The sequence below is a fragment of the Octopus sinensis genome, linkage group LG1 (assembly GCF_006345805.1).
Source record: "Octopus sinensis linkage group LG1, ASM634580v1, whole genome shotgun sequence".
Taxonomy (NCBI): domain Eukaryota; kingdom Metazoa; phylum Mollusca; class Cephalopoda; order Octopoda; family Octopodidae; genus Octopus; species Octopus sinensis.
In genome coordinates, this window is record NC_042997.1 from 205,549,800 (window position 1) to 205,566,086 (window position 16,287).

At 41.4% G+C, this 16,287-nt stretch overlaps 1 protein-coding gene across 4 annotated transcripts in view; it reads left to right on the forward strand.

The window, feature by feature from the left end:
- The window catches only part of LOC115209594 (protein mono-ADP-ribosyltransferase PARP14-like), a 140,928-nt gene that overhangs the window by 96,051 nt on the left and 28,590 nt on the right, over positions 1–16,287 (forward strand). For 3 of the 4 annotated variants that reach the window (XM_029778036.2, XM_036508689.1, XM_036508683.1), the window contains one exon: positions 9,119–9,172. The exons of the other annotated variant lie outside the window; for it this stretch is intronic. In XM_029778036.2, the coding sequence (XP_029633896.1) occupies positions 9,119–9,172 (54 nt within the window). The remainder of the gene's footprint in view (positions 1–9,118; positions 9,173–16,287) is intronic. 4 annotated transcript variants of the gene reach the window in all.

Below are 16,287 nucleotides of genomic sequence, written 5' to 3' on the forward strand. Positions count from 1 at the left end.
TGGTTCCGGGTTCAGTCCCACTGTGTGGCACCTTGGGCAAGTGTCTTCTACTATAGCCTCAGGCCGACCAAAGCCTTGTGAGTGGATTTGGTAGACGGAACCTGAAAGAAGTCCGTCGTATATATTTATATATATATATATGTATGCGTGTGTGTGTTTGTGTGTCTGTGTTTGTCCCCCTAGCATTGCTTGACAACCGATGCTAGTGTGTTTATGTCCCCGTTACTTAGCAGTTCAGCAAAAGAGACCGATAGAATAAGTACTGGGCTTACAAAAGAATGAGTCCCGGGGTCGAGTTGCTCGATTAAAGGTGGTGCTCCAGCATGGCCGCAGTCAAATGACTGAAACAAGTAAAAGAGTAGAGAGTAAAGAGAGTTTAAAATATCTTTTATTTTTTGCTAAGCACAGTAAAGGTAGGCAGGTAATAAAGAAACCCTATATTATTTGGCATTTAAATGTGTCTAGTATTAAATCTAGGAGAGTGTAGATTATTTAATTTACACTAGCTAGATTGTTATCCTTAACTAATTGAAAGGAAGGATTTTAGTATGACATAAAGCCATTTGTTAAATGCTTAAGTGACATTATGAAACATCAAAATAGATATTTCTCACTTATAGCATAAAGGATGAAAATGAGTGATCGGTTGACAAAGATTCGTGTGGCATCTCAAAGATCATTCCAAATCCCTTAACATTTTCGGTTTTTATATCATTCTACCGAATGGTCTTGCGGTTTCTAGAAGCATCTTGAATCTTAATTTTTGGAACGAAAAGGGATAAAATTCAAGAGGTTTTTGTCTATATGTTAAACTGACCAATGATGACCCTACCTTTATTTCATTGATCTCACTCATTTTGCACCAATGGAATATTTTGTTGTGCTAACAAACTAATCTGCCTGGATTTATGAATAGATGTCTTTACAGTGTCACTACATACAATTGGCTGCTAGAAATTTAGAAATTTCGATATATAACAATACCTTTGCATTATATTTCTTCATAACACACGAAAGAAAGGAAGAGAAGAAAAAAAAATTCAACAAGAGAAAAAAACAATATTTTTGACGTTGTAATATCTACAACAAGATGTTCAGTTGAAAACTGTTTGAGTTTTAATTTCTACAATAAAAAAGGATTATTTGAAATATCTAATCATCATCATCATCGTCGTCGTCGTCTGCTTTCCATGCTGGCATGGGTGGGACAGGTTGACTGAGGACTGGCAAACCAGAAGGCTGCGCCAGGCTCCAATCTGATCAGGCAGTGTTTCTACAACTGGATGCCCTTCCTAATGCCAACCACTCCGAGAGTGTAGTGGGTGGCTTTTACTTGCCACCGGCATGAGGGCCAGTCAGGCAGTACTGGCAACAACCATGTTCGAATGGTGCTTTTTACGTGCCACCAGCATGGGAGCCAGTCAGGCAGCACTGGCATCGACCACTCTCGAATGTTGCTATATGCATATTTTTGTTTCACAATGTTTTGCTTTCCTCATTTTTAGAACATACATATGCATATATAGAATGACAAAAAAAATTTGTATACATACATACATACATACATACATACATACATACATACATATATATATATATATATGTGTGTGTGTGTGTGTGTGTGTATACATTTTTATATATATGCACAATTACAAAATGATTATTATTATTATTATTATTGTCTTTGCACAGTTTCTAATGCTGGAGATGTATTCAAGCAGTTCCAAGCACTGCTACTTTCTGCAAGTGCTCCACTCTTATTGCAGCCCCTATTTATTCCATGTACTTCTCAAGATATTTAGTCACTGTTCCCAGAGTTCCGACAATTACTGGTACTACTACCACCTTTTCTAGTGACAACACTGCTTAACCCCCTAAGCTAACCTGTCATATCTCTTGAATTTTCTTTCTTCCTTTTCACATACCTTGTTGTCAGCTGGGCATGCGATATCTATGATCCGGCATAGTTTGTTTTCTTTCTCAATTAAGACTATGTCCGACTTCCAATTTTCAATCTCATGGTCCCACTGAATCAGAAAATCCCACAGGATCTCTGCCTTATCATTTTCAATGATGCCTTTGGGTTTGTGGTCGTACCAATATTTTGCTCTGTCAAATCCATACTTGTTGCAAAGTGTCCAATGGACAAGCCTTGCTATATTGTGGCATCTCTTATATTCCTTCTGGGCTAGTGGCGTACATTGACTGGTAATATGGCACATGGTTTCACCATTTTGTTCACCATTTCTGCACTTATCACTTTCTGCTGTGTTGTCTATTCTGTATTTTATGTAGTTTGTTCTTAGTGCCTGATCTTGGGCAGCACAGATTAGACCTGCCATTCCTGGTTTTAAATCACTTTTAGTCATCCTCAGTCATCTTTTATCTCTGTCTTATCTTCAGCATCCCTATGAAATTGACCATGCATTCTTTTCTTTACCCACCTGTTTTCAGTTTCATTCGTTTTCAATTTCTTGTAGAGTGCTTTATCTTTGCAATCTTTCATCCTACAAGTCTGCCTTCTTACTTCTAATATTAGCTATTCTGTGGCATTTTTTACATACCATGCTATGTTGTTTTCTTCTGCTCTAATGCTGTGTTCGCATCCAATCAGTCCTCTTGTCGCACTTTTACTTGGTATATACAGTCTGTTTGTGTCACTTTTTGTGAGGAATGTCCCATATCTTGTTAGCAACTTCCTTATCTTTCTGTCTAAGCTGTTTAGTTCATCTTCTGTCCATGCGATTACCCCTGCTCCATATCTGAAGAGTGAAACCGCCCAGCTGTTGATGGCTTTGATCTTATTCCATCCATTTAATTTCGAATTAAGGATCCATTTAATTTCGAATTAAGGATCAGTTCTCCATCAATTTATCCATTTCCAAATTCCCCAAGTCCTTCTGGCCCATCTCTTCTATCTGCTTCATAACCTCCCCCGATGGTATCATTAGCTGATCCATACATTTTATTTTGCCTCTCTTCATGACTAACACACCACACTTCCTGAGTCCGAACTCCATTCTGATATCAGCACTGAAGGTGTACACCGTATCAATGAGGGAACTGACTTGGGCTTCAGTTTGAGGTCATCCATGAATAACAAATGGTCAACTTTTTGTTGGCGGCTTTTGAATACATACCCAGTTTTTGCTTTCCTCAGAATCAGTGTTAGTGGTATCAAGCACAGTACAAAGATCAGTGGGGACAGACAGTCCCCTTGCAAGATGCCCCTCCTGATTTCTATTGTCCTTAAACTTCTTCCATATGCTGTCAGTTCCGTCCTCTAATTCACCATACTTTCTCCAAGCAATCGCTCAACATTCGATGGAATACCAAATAGGTTCATACACTCCATAATCCAAGAATGTGGGACCATGTAGTATGCCTTACGATAATCGATCCATGACATGGCTAAATTAGTTTTCCTCCTCTTGCAGTCTCTGAGCACAGTTTTATCTATCAGGAGTTGATCCTTTGTACCTCTACACTTACACTTGCAGCCCTTCTGCTCATGTGGCAGGACTCCATTTCTTTCCAGATGGTCATACATTGACTCTGCAAGTATTCCAGTCAATAATTTCCACATAAATCGTAGACAGGATATCGGCCTGTAATTGTCTACCAATTTTTAATGTTGATCAGGCACAGCACTGTTCTACCCAATGTCAACCACTCTGATGTTCCTTGGATGGTATTTAACAAGGTGTTGAGTTGTGCAGCTATTCATGCATGACATTCACCAAATCCAGTAGCCTTGAACTCCATCTGGTCCCGGGGCCTTCCAGTTGCTCATTTTTTTGCTGATTTCCTTCACTTCCCTAACTGAAATGGCAAGTTCTGCCTGTTTTGGACAGACCACTGTTTGTTTCAGTTCTTGTAACCATTCAGCATCCTTCTTGTGCTCCAGATGTCACTCCAAAACCTGTTATCTGGTATCAACTTTTCATCTGTACACTGTCCATTTATTTCTTTATAGAATCTCTTCTGATCTGAATAACCTATTCTGTTGGTAACCCTTCATTCTTTGGTTGTATCTTACCATCTTTGCTTTCTTGGCAATGAAGCACTGCTTCAGTTCCTCCATTACTACTTTCAGGCCCTTTCTTTCGATATTATACTTCCTTTTCAGTACCCTGTATTGTTGTTTGCTTTTAAGCTTCCCTTACTCTTTTCAGTCTAGCACAGGGATTTCCTTCGGGGGCATATCTAACCCCACCTGTATTCTTCTTTTTCACCATGGATCTTTTCTTTTGTCACTCCCATTATGTTTCTTTTTCTTGACATCAACACCCACATTTTCTGCTACAACAATACTTGCTGCCTTGATCAAATTATTTGTTTCTGTGATGTTGTTTGTTCTGATGTATTTCAGAATTTCATTGACATTTTTCGTTTCTTGGTTCAATTTCCATCGATCAACCTTTTTAAGGTTGCAAATAATGTTGCTATTGTTCACCTTTAACCTTGCCTTTTTCCTATCTCTCATGTCACCATTAGTTTTATTGTCTTCCTCCTGACCATCTACAGGGGTTAGACATAATAAAGGAAACACCTTAACATTTCAAACATTTATTTTAATATGGGGTAGAACTGCCTTTGGCAGTAATTACAGCTTGAATTCTATGAGGTATGGACTGGTACAAATTTTGACTTGTTTCCAAAGAAATTTTTGTCCATTCTTCAGCTAAAACAGTCTCCAGTTCTTGGAGTGATGATGGTGGAAGATATTGACTCCTTAATTGTTTTTCTAAAATGCACCATAAATGTTCAATAATATTGAGATCCGGGGGACTGTGGTGGCCAGATAAGATGTTCATCTTCATTAGAATGTTCCTTGTGCCATTCAGTATCAACTTTAGCTGTGTGAATTGGTGCATTATCATCCTGAAAGATTGTGTTTCCCTCCGGAATCTGTTCCGCAGCCATAGGTTGAATTTGATTGGATAAAATACTTAAATAATCTTGACTATTAATTCTGCCATGAAAGGAAACCATTGGGCTGGCGGATTTCCAAGATATAGCCACCCCCCTACGACCATCACAGATCCTCCTCCATGTTTAACAGCTAGAAGAAGGCAGTCAGTCAAATGCTTCTTTTGGCTGTTTCCACACGTATACTCAGCTGGTGTTTGGAAGTAGGCAAAGGATGACTCATCCGAGAAAATAACATTCTTCCATTGCTCTGGGGACCAATTCTGTAGGTTTTTACTCCACTCTGAACGCTTTGTAACGTTTGTTTTTGAAAGTAGTGGTTTTCTGATTACAGCTCCTGCATGAAATCTGGCTTTGTGCAGTTCCCGGTGAACGGTTTTTGTGGAAACTGGGTTCTCGAGGTGGTCATTAAGCTCTCCAGTAATTTTGGGAGCTGTACTTTTGTGATTCTTTCTAACAATTCACGTAAGAGTCTGACAGCCCCTGTCTGAAAGTTTTGCTTTTCTTCCTGAGTTTTGTTTCGACAAGGAATTTTTTCCCTCTTTCTCAAAGGCTTGCATTACTTTTGAGACAGTTCTTCTTGATACACCAAACATTTCGGCTGTTTCCGTTATGCTAATGCCTGCCATACGAATACCAACTATTTTTACCTCTTTGAAAGTCTGATAGATCTGTCATTTTAATTACCTTTTTCTGATGATATCTGAAAATAAATAGCAATTTTAGCAAAACATATAAAGCAACACAGATACTAAATAAAAAAAAACATAAAAAGAAACAAGCTTTTGATGGTTTTATAGATATTTCAAACTTATGATGCTATGTTTTTCCATTATTTTGTCCAACCCCTGTATATATCTCTCATTCCTGTGCTTTATTAGAAATTTCACCTCTGTTTTCTGCTATGAGATTTCTTTTACCAGTAGGAACTGTATTTTCCTCTGCTGCTGTTTTCCAATACCCATCTTTTGAGAGCTTCAAGCTCTACTTCTGTGAACCAACGAATTTTTCTTGTTGCTCTAGCTTGATCACATAATCTCTGTTCCATGAGTTGAAACAATCTTCTTTCTCTCCATTGATCATACATACATTGTTGGTATCCCCTAAGATGAACACCATTTTCATCTTTGGAGTTACTCAAACTGCAACACCCCATGACCACGGCATTGATTTGTTTGTTCCATCTACGCCGTGTGTGCTACTCCTTTACTGGATAACGACAGGCTGGAGTCGGACCAGTATCTCTGAGCTTGCTGGGTGCAACACTGTCATCACTGTCATCATCAAGGGCTTCAGTTTCATTACCATCGTTATTCACAATATTTTTGTCATTGTCACTCATATGAGGTGGCCATTATCAGGTTATGCAATTACCAGTGTTTTTATTGTGACACCATCACTAGATGCATCATCAATCAGAGCATACGGAGATTCCAACCACTTCCTTGTGTTATTATTATTTTCATTTTTTCTACTAATATTTGTCATTGTTAATATTTCCTCTGACCCGACTTCAGTTTTGGCTAAATTATTATTATTATTATCATTATTACCATCATTATTATTAATTCTATTTATTATTAAAAGGTATTATTGAATGTTGTTTAGTTTCAACTTTTGTCTTGTACTTGAGATGATCATAAATATGTGAGTGTTTAAGGGAATAGTAGGAGCAAGGGAGACAGCTTGGTGAACAGATTAAATTCTACAGGTCTGTAAATAGATTTGGCAGATGGTGAAGAGATCAGCAATGGACATTCCTGTGCAATAAGGAGACAAAAGAGGCCTCCCACCCTTGGGATCAGCAGAGGTCAAATGAGTTTACTACTACTAGCGATCAATGAGAGTGATGACCTTGGCCTTGAAAAAGAACCTATTCACCTTGTTCTATTTTTAGTTACTGATAGAAAAAATAATTTTATATATATATATATCATAGACACAGGAGTGGCTTTGAGGTAAGTAGCTCGCTTACCAACCACATGGTTCCAAGTTCATTCCTACTGCATGGCACCTAGGGCAAGTGTCTACTACTATAGCCTCGGGCTGACCAAAACCTTGTGGGTGGATTTGGTAGACGAAAACTGAAAGAAGCCCGTCGTATATATGTATATATATATATATGTATGCGTGTGTACATATTTGTGTGTCTTTGTTTGTCCCCCCAACATCACCTGGCAACTGATGGTGGTGTGTTTACATCCCCGTAACTTAGCGGTTCAGCAAAAGATACCGATAGAATAAGTACTAGGCTTCCAAAGAGTAAGTCCTGGGGTTGATTTGCTTGACAAAAGGCGGTGCTCCAGCATGGCCGCAGTGAAATGACTGAAACAAGTGAAAGAGTAACAGAGTAATACACACACACACACATTGAATTTTTGAATTTTTTTCTTTGGAATTTTTCTTTTCTTTTTATACGTTTTGCTGTGGTTTACAGTTTTTGTAATTGTGCAGTTTGTATATATTGGCAGGTGCTTACCTTAATTTTTTGTTTTTTATCGTGCATTTATTTGTGTTGTTACAATAAAAGGCATGTTTACATGTTCTGGTATTCAGGGTAAAAAGAAAGATAAAATTTTCGCATAAAATTGTAAATATTAAAATTTCTAAATTTTTTTAGAGATGTCTGTTTGTATGTCTGATCAGAGAAGACTGTGGTGTTTTTGCCATAAAAAGGATGTTTGCATTTTCGAATACTCAGGGAGAAAGGAAAGGATAGGTATTCACAGAAGTTGTAGATATTAAAGTTTTTAAAGCTGATTGTTTGTGTGTTCGAAAACTGTAGGTATGTAAGCTTCTTATTTTGAGAGAAATTTAAAATACTTGCAGGAAATTGTAGATATTCCAGTCTTTGAGAGTTATTTTTTCAGTTGTCCTTCTGGGTTGTATTAATGTTTCTGTGTCTTCAACTGCTGACTAGTCAAAGCAGCGAAAAACATGTCCAGCCATTGTCAAGGCTGGTACTCTGATTATTATTATTATTATTGCCTTTGCACAGCTTCTAATGCTGGAGATGTACTGCGGTGTCAACTGTTCACTACCAGTGAACTAAGGTAACACCTCTTATTTTTTGAGCACCTTCCAGAATATTTGAGCAATTCCAAGCAGTGCTGCTTTCTGCAAGTGCTCCACCCTTATTGCAGCCCCTATTTGTTCCATGTACTTCTCAAGGTTTTTGCTCAATTCTCATCGACACCCAGAGTTTACATGAGAACATCATTACTCTTTCTCACCACTAATCCTCTATAAATTTCTAAAGTAGAACATCCACTGACCCCCACTGCTTGACAGGTAGAGGGCTGTGAGCACCTGACGACATTCTAGGTGCCAGGTGCCCAGTCTTGGTTTTTTTTCTTCTCCCAAGTCTGCAGCTTTGTCCAGGAGACAAGCTGCGGAATGGATAATTTCCAGATGTCCTTGGTTTGGCAGTGCTATGGGGGAGCATCGGTTAGAGATAAGCTCTACAGGCATGGATGTGCTGTGAGACAGACTTGTCCGGGATGCTCACAGAGTGATACAAACGTTCTGCACACCCTCGTTCAGTGTCTAAGCATTGTTGACTTGTGAGGTTATGTTGAACAGTTACTGTCACATGTGAGACAGATCACGGATCCATCTGTCAACCAAGTCTGTAGTGATACCCTCCTTCAATTGGCCAGGCAAGGCAGTTTTTCTTTGCCTGGTGGCTGTGGTGAAAGAGTTTGTTTGGTGGACCAAGCTGAAGGGCATGAGGACAGATACATTCCTCATTGGTAGAGCTCTCATTGACTTCTTTCAATGGAAATTGAAAGTGGAGATGGAAGTGCTGTCCTCGAGTGAGTTTATCAAAAGATGGATGGAAGTTGCAAAAATGGCAAGAGTGGATGGTACCTCTCTAAGTGTAGACCTGTGAGTCAGAGAGAAGGAATTGGAGAAGGGACTTGGTCTTGGGGTTTCAGGGAAATCTCGGTCAATGGGCCATATCTCTGATCATCCTGTCTCCCACTTGGTTTTTTATACCTCTGTATGCTATGTATATATCTCCTCTTTCCCAGTGTATACCTTTTTCTTTTTTCTTTATTATATGTAAACCACCAGACTTTGTCTTTGTATTGTCTCCCTCAACTTTCGCACTTGTGGCAAATAAATGAAATCATCATCATCATCATTAATATTATTGTTCTACATTTTCACTCTTTTATGTAAGCTGCACCCAAGTCTGAATCAACGTGGCGTCAGTGGCTTTTTGGAAAGAAAACAGGTAAGGTACATGAAAGTGAAAAACTGATATTATTATTATTATTATTATTATCATCATCATCATCGTCATCATCATCATTATTATCATTATTATTATTATTATTATTATTATTATTATTGAGTGAGAGAGCAGTGCATGCCATCAAAGTGACACTGGGGTAAAATATACGAAGCCCAGTATACCCATCATGACTACCTGTCTGATAAGGATAAACCAGGCACATGCATCACAACCATATGTGCGTGACATGGTGATCTCATATCAAGATAAACAGCACATGACCTTGCAGATGGGGCCCAGTTAGAATTTTCTTCTGGTCAAGTTACTCATCCTGCTCAAACGGTTCCTGAATAAGGGTTGTTTAAGGATGTTGAACGAAACACCCATGTTTCCAGAGGTGAATTATTCAAACGCCAAAGAATCCCTCTCAACACATGGCTACTTCTGCTCGTGATCAGAGATGCACATATCATCAGCCACTAAGGGACATGCTCAGCTGGTTAAGGTCAAACAACTGACAAGCAAATCAGTGGTATTGAGCAGAATATTTGCTGTAGCCCATGTTTTATACCAAAACGAAACAATGAACATGATAACACTTCCAATCAGTTAAGATTAGAAGCCATGAGAGCCACTGCCTGGTACTGCATCAGGGCATTTAATATTATTATTATTATTATAGTTATTGTTGTTGTTGTTGTTGTTATTATTATTGTTATTGTTATTATTATTGTTATTATGTATGACATAATGAAGGTTACGGAGAGGGTCATAGCCCAACTAATTAGAGAGAGAGTTAGTTTAGATGAGATGCATTTTGGGTTCATGCCAGGGAAAAGTACCACTGATGCTATATTCCTGGTAAGGCAGCTGCAGGAGAAATACCTAGCCAAAGGTAAGCCCCTGTACCTGGCTTTTGTTGACATGGAGAAAACCTTCGACAGGGTCCCCCGATCCCTTATCTGGTGGTCAATGAGGAAACTAGGAATAGATGAATGGTTAGTGAGAGCTGTGCGAGCCATGTACAGGGACGCTGCTAGTAAGGTGAGGGTTGGCAACGAGTACAGTGAGGAATTCCGGGTAGAGGTTGGGGTCCACCAAGGTTCAGTCCTCAGCCCCCTCCTATTTATCATAGTCCTCCCGGTAATAACGGAGGAATTCAAGACAGGATACCCCTGTGAGCTCCTCTATGCTGATGACCTTACTCTAATTGCTGAGTCACTATCAGAACTAGAGAAGTTTCAGGTGCGGAAGCAAGGATTAGAATCGAAGGGCTTCAGAGTCAACCTAGCTAAAACCAAAGTCCTAATAAGTAGGAAGGTAGACAAATCACAAACGCCTTCAGGTAGATGGCCCTGCTCGATCTGTCAAAAAGGCATAGGTAGAAAATCTATAAGATGCACCAAGTGTAAGCTATGGACACATAAGAGGTGCAGCAATGTCAAAGGAAGGCTAACTAGGAAAATAGTTTTTGTATGTGGCAGATGCTCAGGAGCAATAAACACTAAAAATGCGCAGAGACCAACTTCCACCACATTCCAGGGAGAAAAACTAGAAATACTTGATAGCTTCCGTTACCTAGGTGACCAAGTCAGTAGAGGGGGTGGGTGTGTTGCTAGAGTAAGAATAGCCTGGGCAAATTTCAGAGAGCTCTTAACCTTGCTGGTGACAAAAGGCCTCTCACTCAGAGTAAAAGGCGGACTGTATGATGCATGTATACGAACAGCCATGCTGCATGGTACTGAAACATGGGCCGTGACTGCTGAGGACATGCGTAAGCTCACAAGAAATGAAGCCAGTATGCTCCGATGGATGTGTAATGTCAGTGTTCATACTCAACAGAGTGTAAGTACCCTGAGAGTAAAGTTGGACCTAAGAAGCATCAGATGTGGTGTGCAAGAGAGACGTTTGCGCTGGTATGGTCATGTCACAAGAATGGATGAAGATAGTTTTGTGAAAAAGTGCTACACCCTAAGGGTTGAGGGGACCTGTGGAAGAGGTAGACCCAGGAAGACCTGGGACGAGGTGGTGAAGCACGACCTTCGAACTTTACATCTCACTGAGGAAATGACTAGAGACCGAGACCTATGGAAGTATGCTGTGCGTGAGAAGACCCGGCAGGACAAGTGAGACCATAACCCATGGCCACTACCTGGGATGTAGCCAGTCCACTTATGCATACCTTTCCTTCCTGGGACACAAAGCTCTACTTGTGAAGACCTGTTGAGGCAAGTGAGAATCAGAATCAAAATCAAAATCGATCAACATCAATGGAAATTGTAGCTGTGATACCAGTGCTGGGGGCTCGTAAGCGAACCATCTGAACGTGGCTGTTGCCAGCCTCGCCTGGCCCCCATGCCAGTGGCACATAAAAAGCGACCACTACACTCACGGAGTGGTTGGCATTAGGAAGGGCATCCAGCTGTAGAAACTTTGCCAGATCAGATTGGAGCCTGGTGCAGCCTTCTGGCTTCCCAAACCCCAGTTGAACCGTCCAACCCATGCTAGCATGGAAAGCGGGCGCTAAACGATGATGATGATAATAGTTTTCTATCTATACAATTGTTTTGTATCTCTATAATAGTCTTCTATCTCTAAAATAGTTTTCTATCTATATAATAGTTTTTCTATATATATATAGAGTGGCTGTGTGGTAAGTAGCTTGCTAACCAACCACATGGTTCCGGGTTCAGTCCCACTGCGTGGCATCTTGGGCAAGTGTCTTCTGCTATAGCCTCGGGCCGACCAATGCCTTGTGAGTGGATTTGGTAGACGGAAACTGAAAGAAGCCCGTCGTATATATTTATATATATATATGTGTGTGTGTATGTGTGTGTTTGTGTGTTTGTCCCCCTAGCATTGCTTGACAACCGATGCTGGTGTGTTTACGTCCCCGTCACTTAGCAGTTCGGCAAAAGAGACCGATAGAATAAGTACTGGGCTTACAAAGAATAAGTCCCGGGGTCGATTTGCTCGACTAAAGGCGGTGCTCCAGCATGGCCGCAGTCAAATGACTGAAACAAGTAAAAGATAAAAGAAGAAGATAAAAGATAATAGTTCATCGAGCAGTGATGGCCGAAGCTAGATAAGCTAAGAATTTCTTTTCACTTCTTGACCACTCGTACAACATTCGCCTCTAACACTAAAAAATGTATTATCTATTTACTAATCTGCATGTTGCTTCTTTTCGTGAGCTAAACTGTTGTTGATATTGTCTCCCAAAAATATAATCTTTTTTAGTCCTATCTCGTAATAATTCGTCCCTATGTGCTGATAATTTCTTCTTTCTTTCCTTTGCGCCCCTATGTGCTGATAAATTCTTCTTTCCTTCCTTTGAATCAAAACTTCGCCATTCGATTGTCTCCCAAAAATATAATCTTTTTTAGTCCTATCTCGTAATAATTCATCCCTATGTGCTGATAATTTCTTCTTTCTTTCCTTCTTTCTTCCTTTCTCCATATTACTTTGTCCTTTCTTCGCTCTCTACGATAATTTGTCCGTTGTCTATGACATTGTTTCTTCAAACCCCGTTTGCCTAATTCTTCTCTTTCCATACATCTGCCGCTCTCTCCTGAATCAAAACTTCGCCATTCGCGGTGCACCCGCCCTTTCCCACCCCCACCACCAATACCCGATATCTCTCTATATATTTCTCCATCTACACCGGATATCCCTTCTCCCACCACCATTATGGGTGTCTACTCCTCGAACCCCTCCTCCTCAATACGCTATTTCACTATGTATTACCCCTGCTTATCTTCCCCACCTTCCAGTCCCCCCCTCTCGTGATATCCTACGTTTAATTTTGTCTTGAACCTGCCACCACCCCTACCTGTCATCGTTTCTCCTAACACCCCTCCCCACTGGTGCTCCTCTATATTACCTGCACTCTCTCCCCCATTTCCTCCCCCCACTCTCCTCCCTGCTGGAACCCCCCAGCCCATCTCTAGAATATTCATGTTTCTGCTACACTGCTTAAACCACGTTGCTCAATGACAATAATGCTTGCTTAGAATACTACTAACACCTACAATTTCAGTATTTCTACCACAGAGCTTACATCTACACCATCAATGACCTTAATGCTTATACTTACAATGCTGCTGCTCATGCTCACAATGCTGCTAACACCAGCCCCTGCAGTAGGCAGGGGCCAGAACCTTAGCATGCCTAAATGCTTGAATGTTTTCAGGTCGGAAGAGAGATCAGACGAAAAATGCCTAAAAAACGTTCACCACTACCACAACAACCCTCTTCTTTTCAGGTGCTGAATTGCACCCCTCCCCCCACATCTCCATCCCAGTTTTCAGAGTTGGCACTGTCAATGTTGGTACTCTGAAAGGTAGGTCTAGTGAGATTGTAGAGATGCTTGAGAGAAGACGGGTTGATGTATGCTGCATACAAGAGGTGCTTCAGCTAGGGTCCTCACAGGCAAGGAACATAGGTATAAAGTCTTCTGGCAAGGTAACATGGATGGGGTAGGGGGTGTAGGCATTCTCCTTGCGGAGAAATGGGTGGATAAGGTCATAGAGGTTGTCAGGGTTTGCGATAGAGTGCTTAAGCTCAGGCTAGTCCTACAGAGTGGCACAGCTATGATTATCTCCGCCTATGCCCCACATGCGGGGCTACCAAATGATCAGAAGGACCACTTTTATGATACCCTTCTACAGGCTACCTCAAAGACTAGTGGCAAGGACCTCATCTTTGTTGGTGAAGACTTTAATGGGCATGTTGGGTGGGAATCGGGTATCTTCACTGGGGTACACGGTGGCCATGGTATTGGCACCAGAAATGATGAGGGAACTAGACTACTGGAATTCTGTGATGCATGTAACCTTTTAATCTGCAACACTAACTTCAGGAAGCCTGACTGCCACCTTATAACCTATCAGCCAGGAGACTCCGCTAGCCAAATAGACTTCATCCTCACCAGGCAGCGGGATGCAGGGTCGCTCTTAAATACAAAGACCCTCCTGGGTGAAGAGTGTATCCCTCAGCGTAAGCTAATCATTAGTGACTTTAGGCTTGAGGCCAGAAGGACTCCAAGAAACAGACCAATCCAGAAAAGAAGGATTTGGAAGCTAAAGAACTCTTCACGTGGTCAGAGATTTAGGGACATCCTTATCAAGAAATTTGATGAGAGGGAGGAGGAGCTTCAGACGTCAAACATAGAAGGTAGCTGGGAATTCCTACGGGACATCTTGCTGAGTGCCACAGACCAAGTCTGGATGGTGCAAAGTCCCTTCCAGACCTAGAGTTACGTGGTGGTAGAATAGTGCAGTAGACAAAGCCATTAGTGCAAAGAAACAGGCCTGGAGGGATGGGGGTAGCAGGGAACCGTACCAAGTAGCCAAAAGGGAGGCCGGGCGGCAGGTATACATAGCCAAAGATATAGCAGAAAAGAAGTTTGCCTATGTCCAGTGACGTGAGGACCAAAGAACTGAGGTATTTCAGATTGCTAGACAGTGTGTGAGAGAAAATAGTGATGTTACAGGAGAGAAATGTGTCCGCATGGATGATGGGGCACTTGCTTTTAATGTTGGTGAAAAGAAAGAGGCTTGGAGAAGCCATTATGAAAGACTGCTGAATGTGGAGAATGAAGGGAGGAGGAAAACCTGCCAAATGTTGACCCAGTAGAGGGACCAGCTATCCGAACAGACAGCTCCCATGTAGATAAAGCAATTAAGGGTATGAAGCCAGGAAAAGACCCTAGCCCATTAGGAATCACTGCTGAGAGGCTTAAAACATCTGGTGGTGTGGGCTATGGCCTAGTCACCCGCATTGTAAACCAGGTAGTTCATAATGGAGTCATACCCAATGACTGGTGTAACAGCACCATAGTCAACTTCTATAAAGGTGAAAGTGATGCTTTAGATAGAAATAACTACAGGGGTATCAAACTGCTGGATCAGGTGATGAAGGTCACAGAGAGGGTCATAACCCATCTCATTAGGGAGAGAATTTGCTTAGATGAGATGCAGTTCGGTTTTGTAGAAGCACCACTGATGCTATATTCCTGGTCCGACAACTGCAGGAGAAGTACCTAGCTAAAGATAAACCCCTCTACATAGCTTTTGTGGACTTGGAGAAAGCCTTTGACAGAGTTCCCCGATCCCTTATCTGGTGGAAACTGGAGATTGACGAATGGCTAATAAGGGCTGTACAGGCTCTATACAGAGAGGCTGTCAGCAAGGTTAGGATTGGCAACGAATATAGTGATGAATTCCAGGTAGAAGTAGGTGTACACCAAGGCTCAGGCCTCAGTCCCCTTTTATTCATCATAGTCCTCCAGGCAATAACAGAGGAATTCAAGACAGGTTGCCCCTGGGAGCTTCTCTATGCTGATGACCTGGCTCTCATAGCAGAATCACTACCGGAACTAGAAAAGAAATTTTGGGTGTGGAAACAAGGGTTAGAATCAAAGGGCCTTAGAGTAAATGTAACGAAGACCAAAGTTATAGTAAGCAGAAAGGCGAACTCAGCACACACCCCATCGGGCAGGTGGCGCTGCTCGATCTGTAGGAAAGGTGTAGGTAGAAACTCCATAAGATGCACCCAGTGTAAGCTATGGACGCATAAGACGTGCAGCAACATCAAAGGGAAATTAACTGATAAGATAGCTTTCATGTGCGGCAGATGCACAGGGACAATAGACACCACAAATACTCAGAAGACAGATTCCAACACTCTCCAGAGGGAGAAACTAGAAGTAGTTGATAGTTTCCGCTACCTGGGTGACCAAGTTAGTAGTGCAGGTGGATGCTCAGAGAGTGTCACCACTAGAATACGAATAGCCTGGGCAAAGTTTAGAAAGCTCCTACCCCTACTAGCGACAAAGGGTCTCTCACTCAGAGTGAAAGGTAGATTGTATGATGCATGTGTGCGAACTGCCATGCTTCACGGCAGTGAAACATGGGCCGTGACTGCAGAGGACATGCGTAGACTTGAAAGAAATGAAGCTAGCATGATCAGCTGGATGTGTAATGTCAGTGTGAATGCACGACAGTGTAAGCACCCTGAGAGAAATGGTAGACATAAGAAGCATCAGATGCGGTGTGCAAGAGTGACGCTTGCGATGGTATGGTCATGTACTGCGGTGGACGAGGAGTGATGTG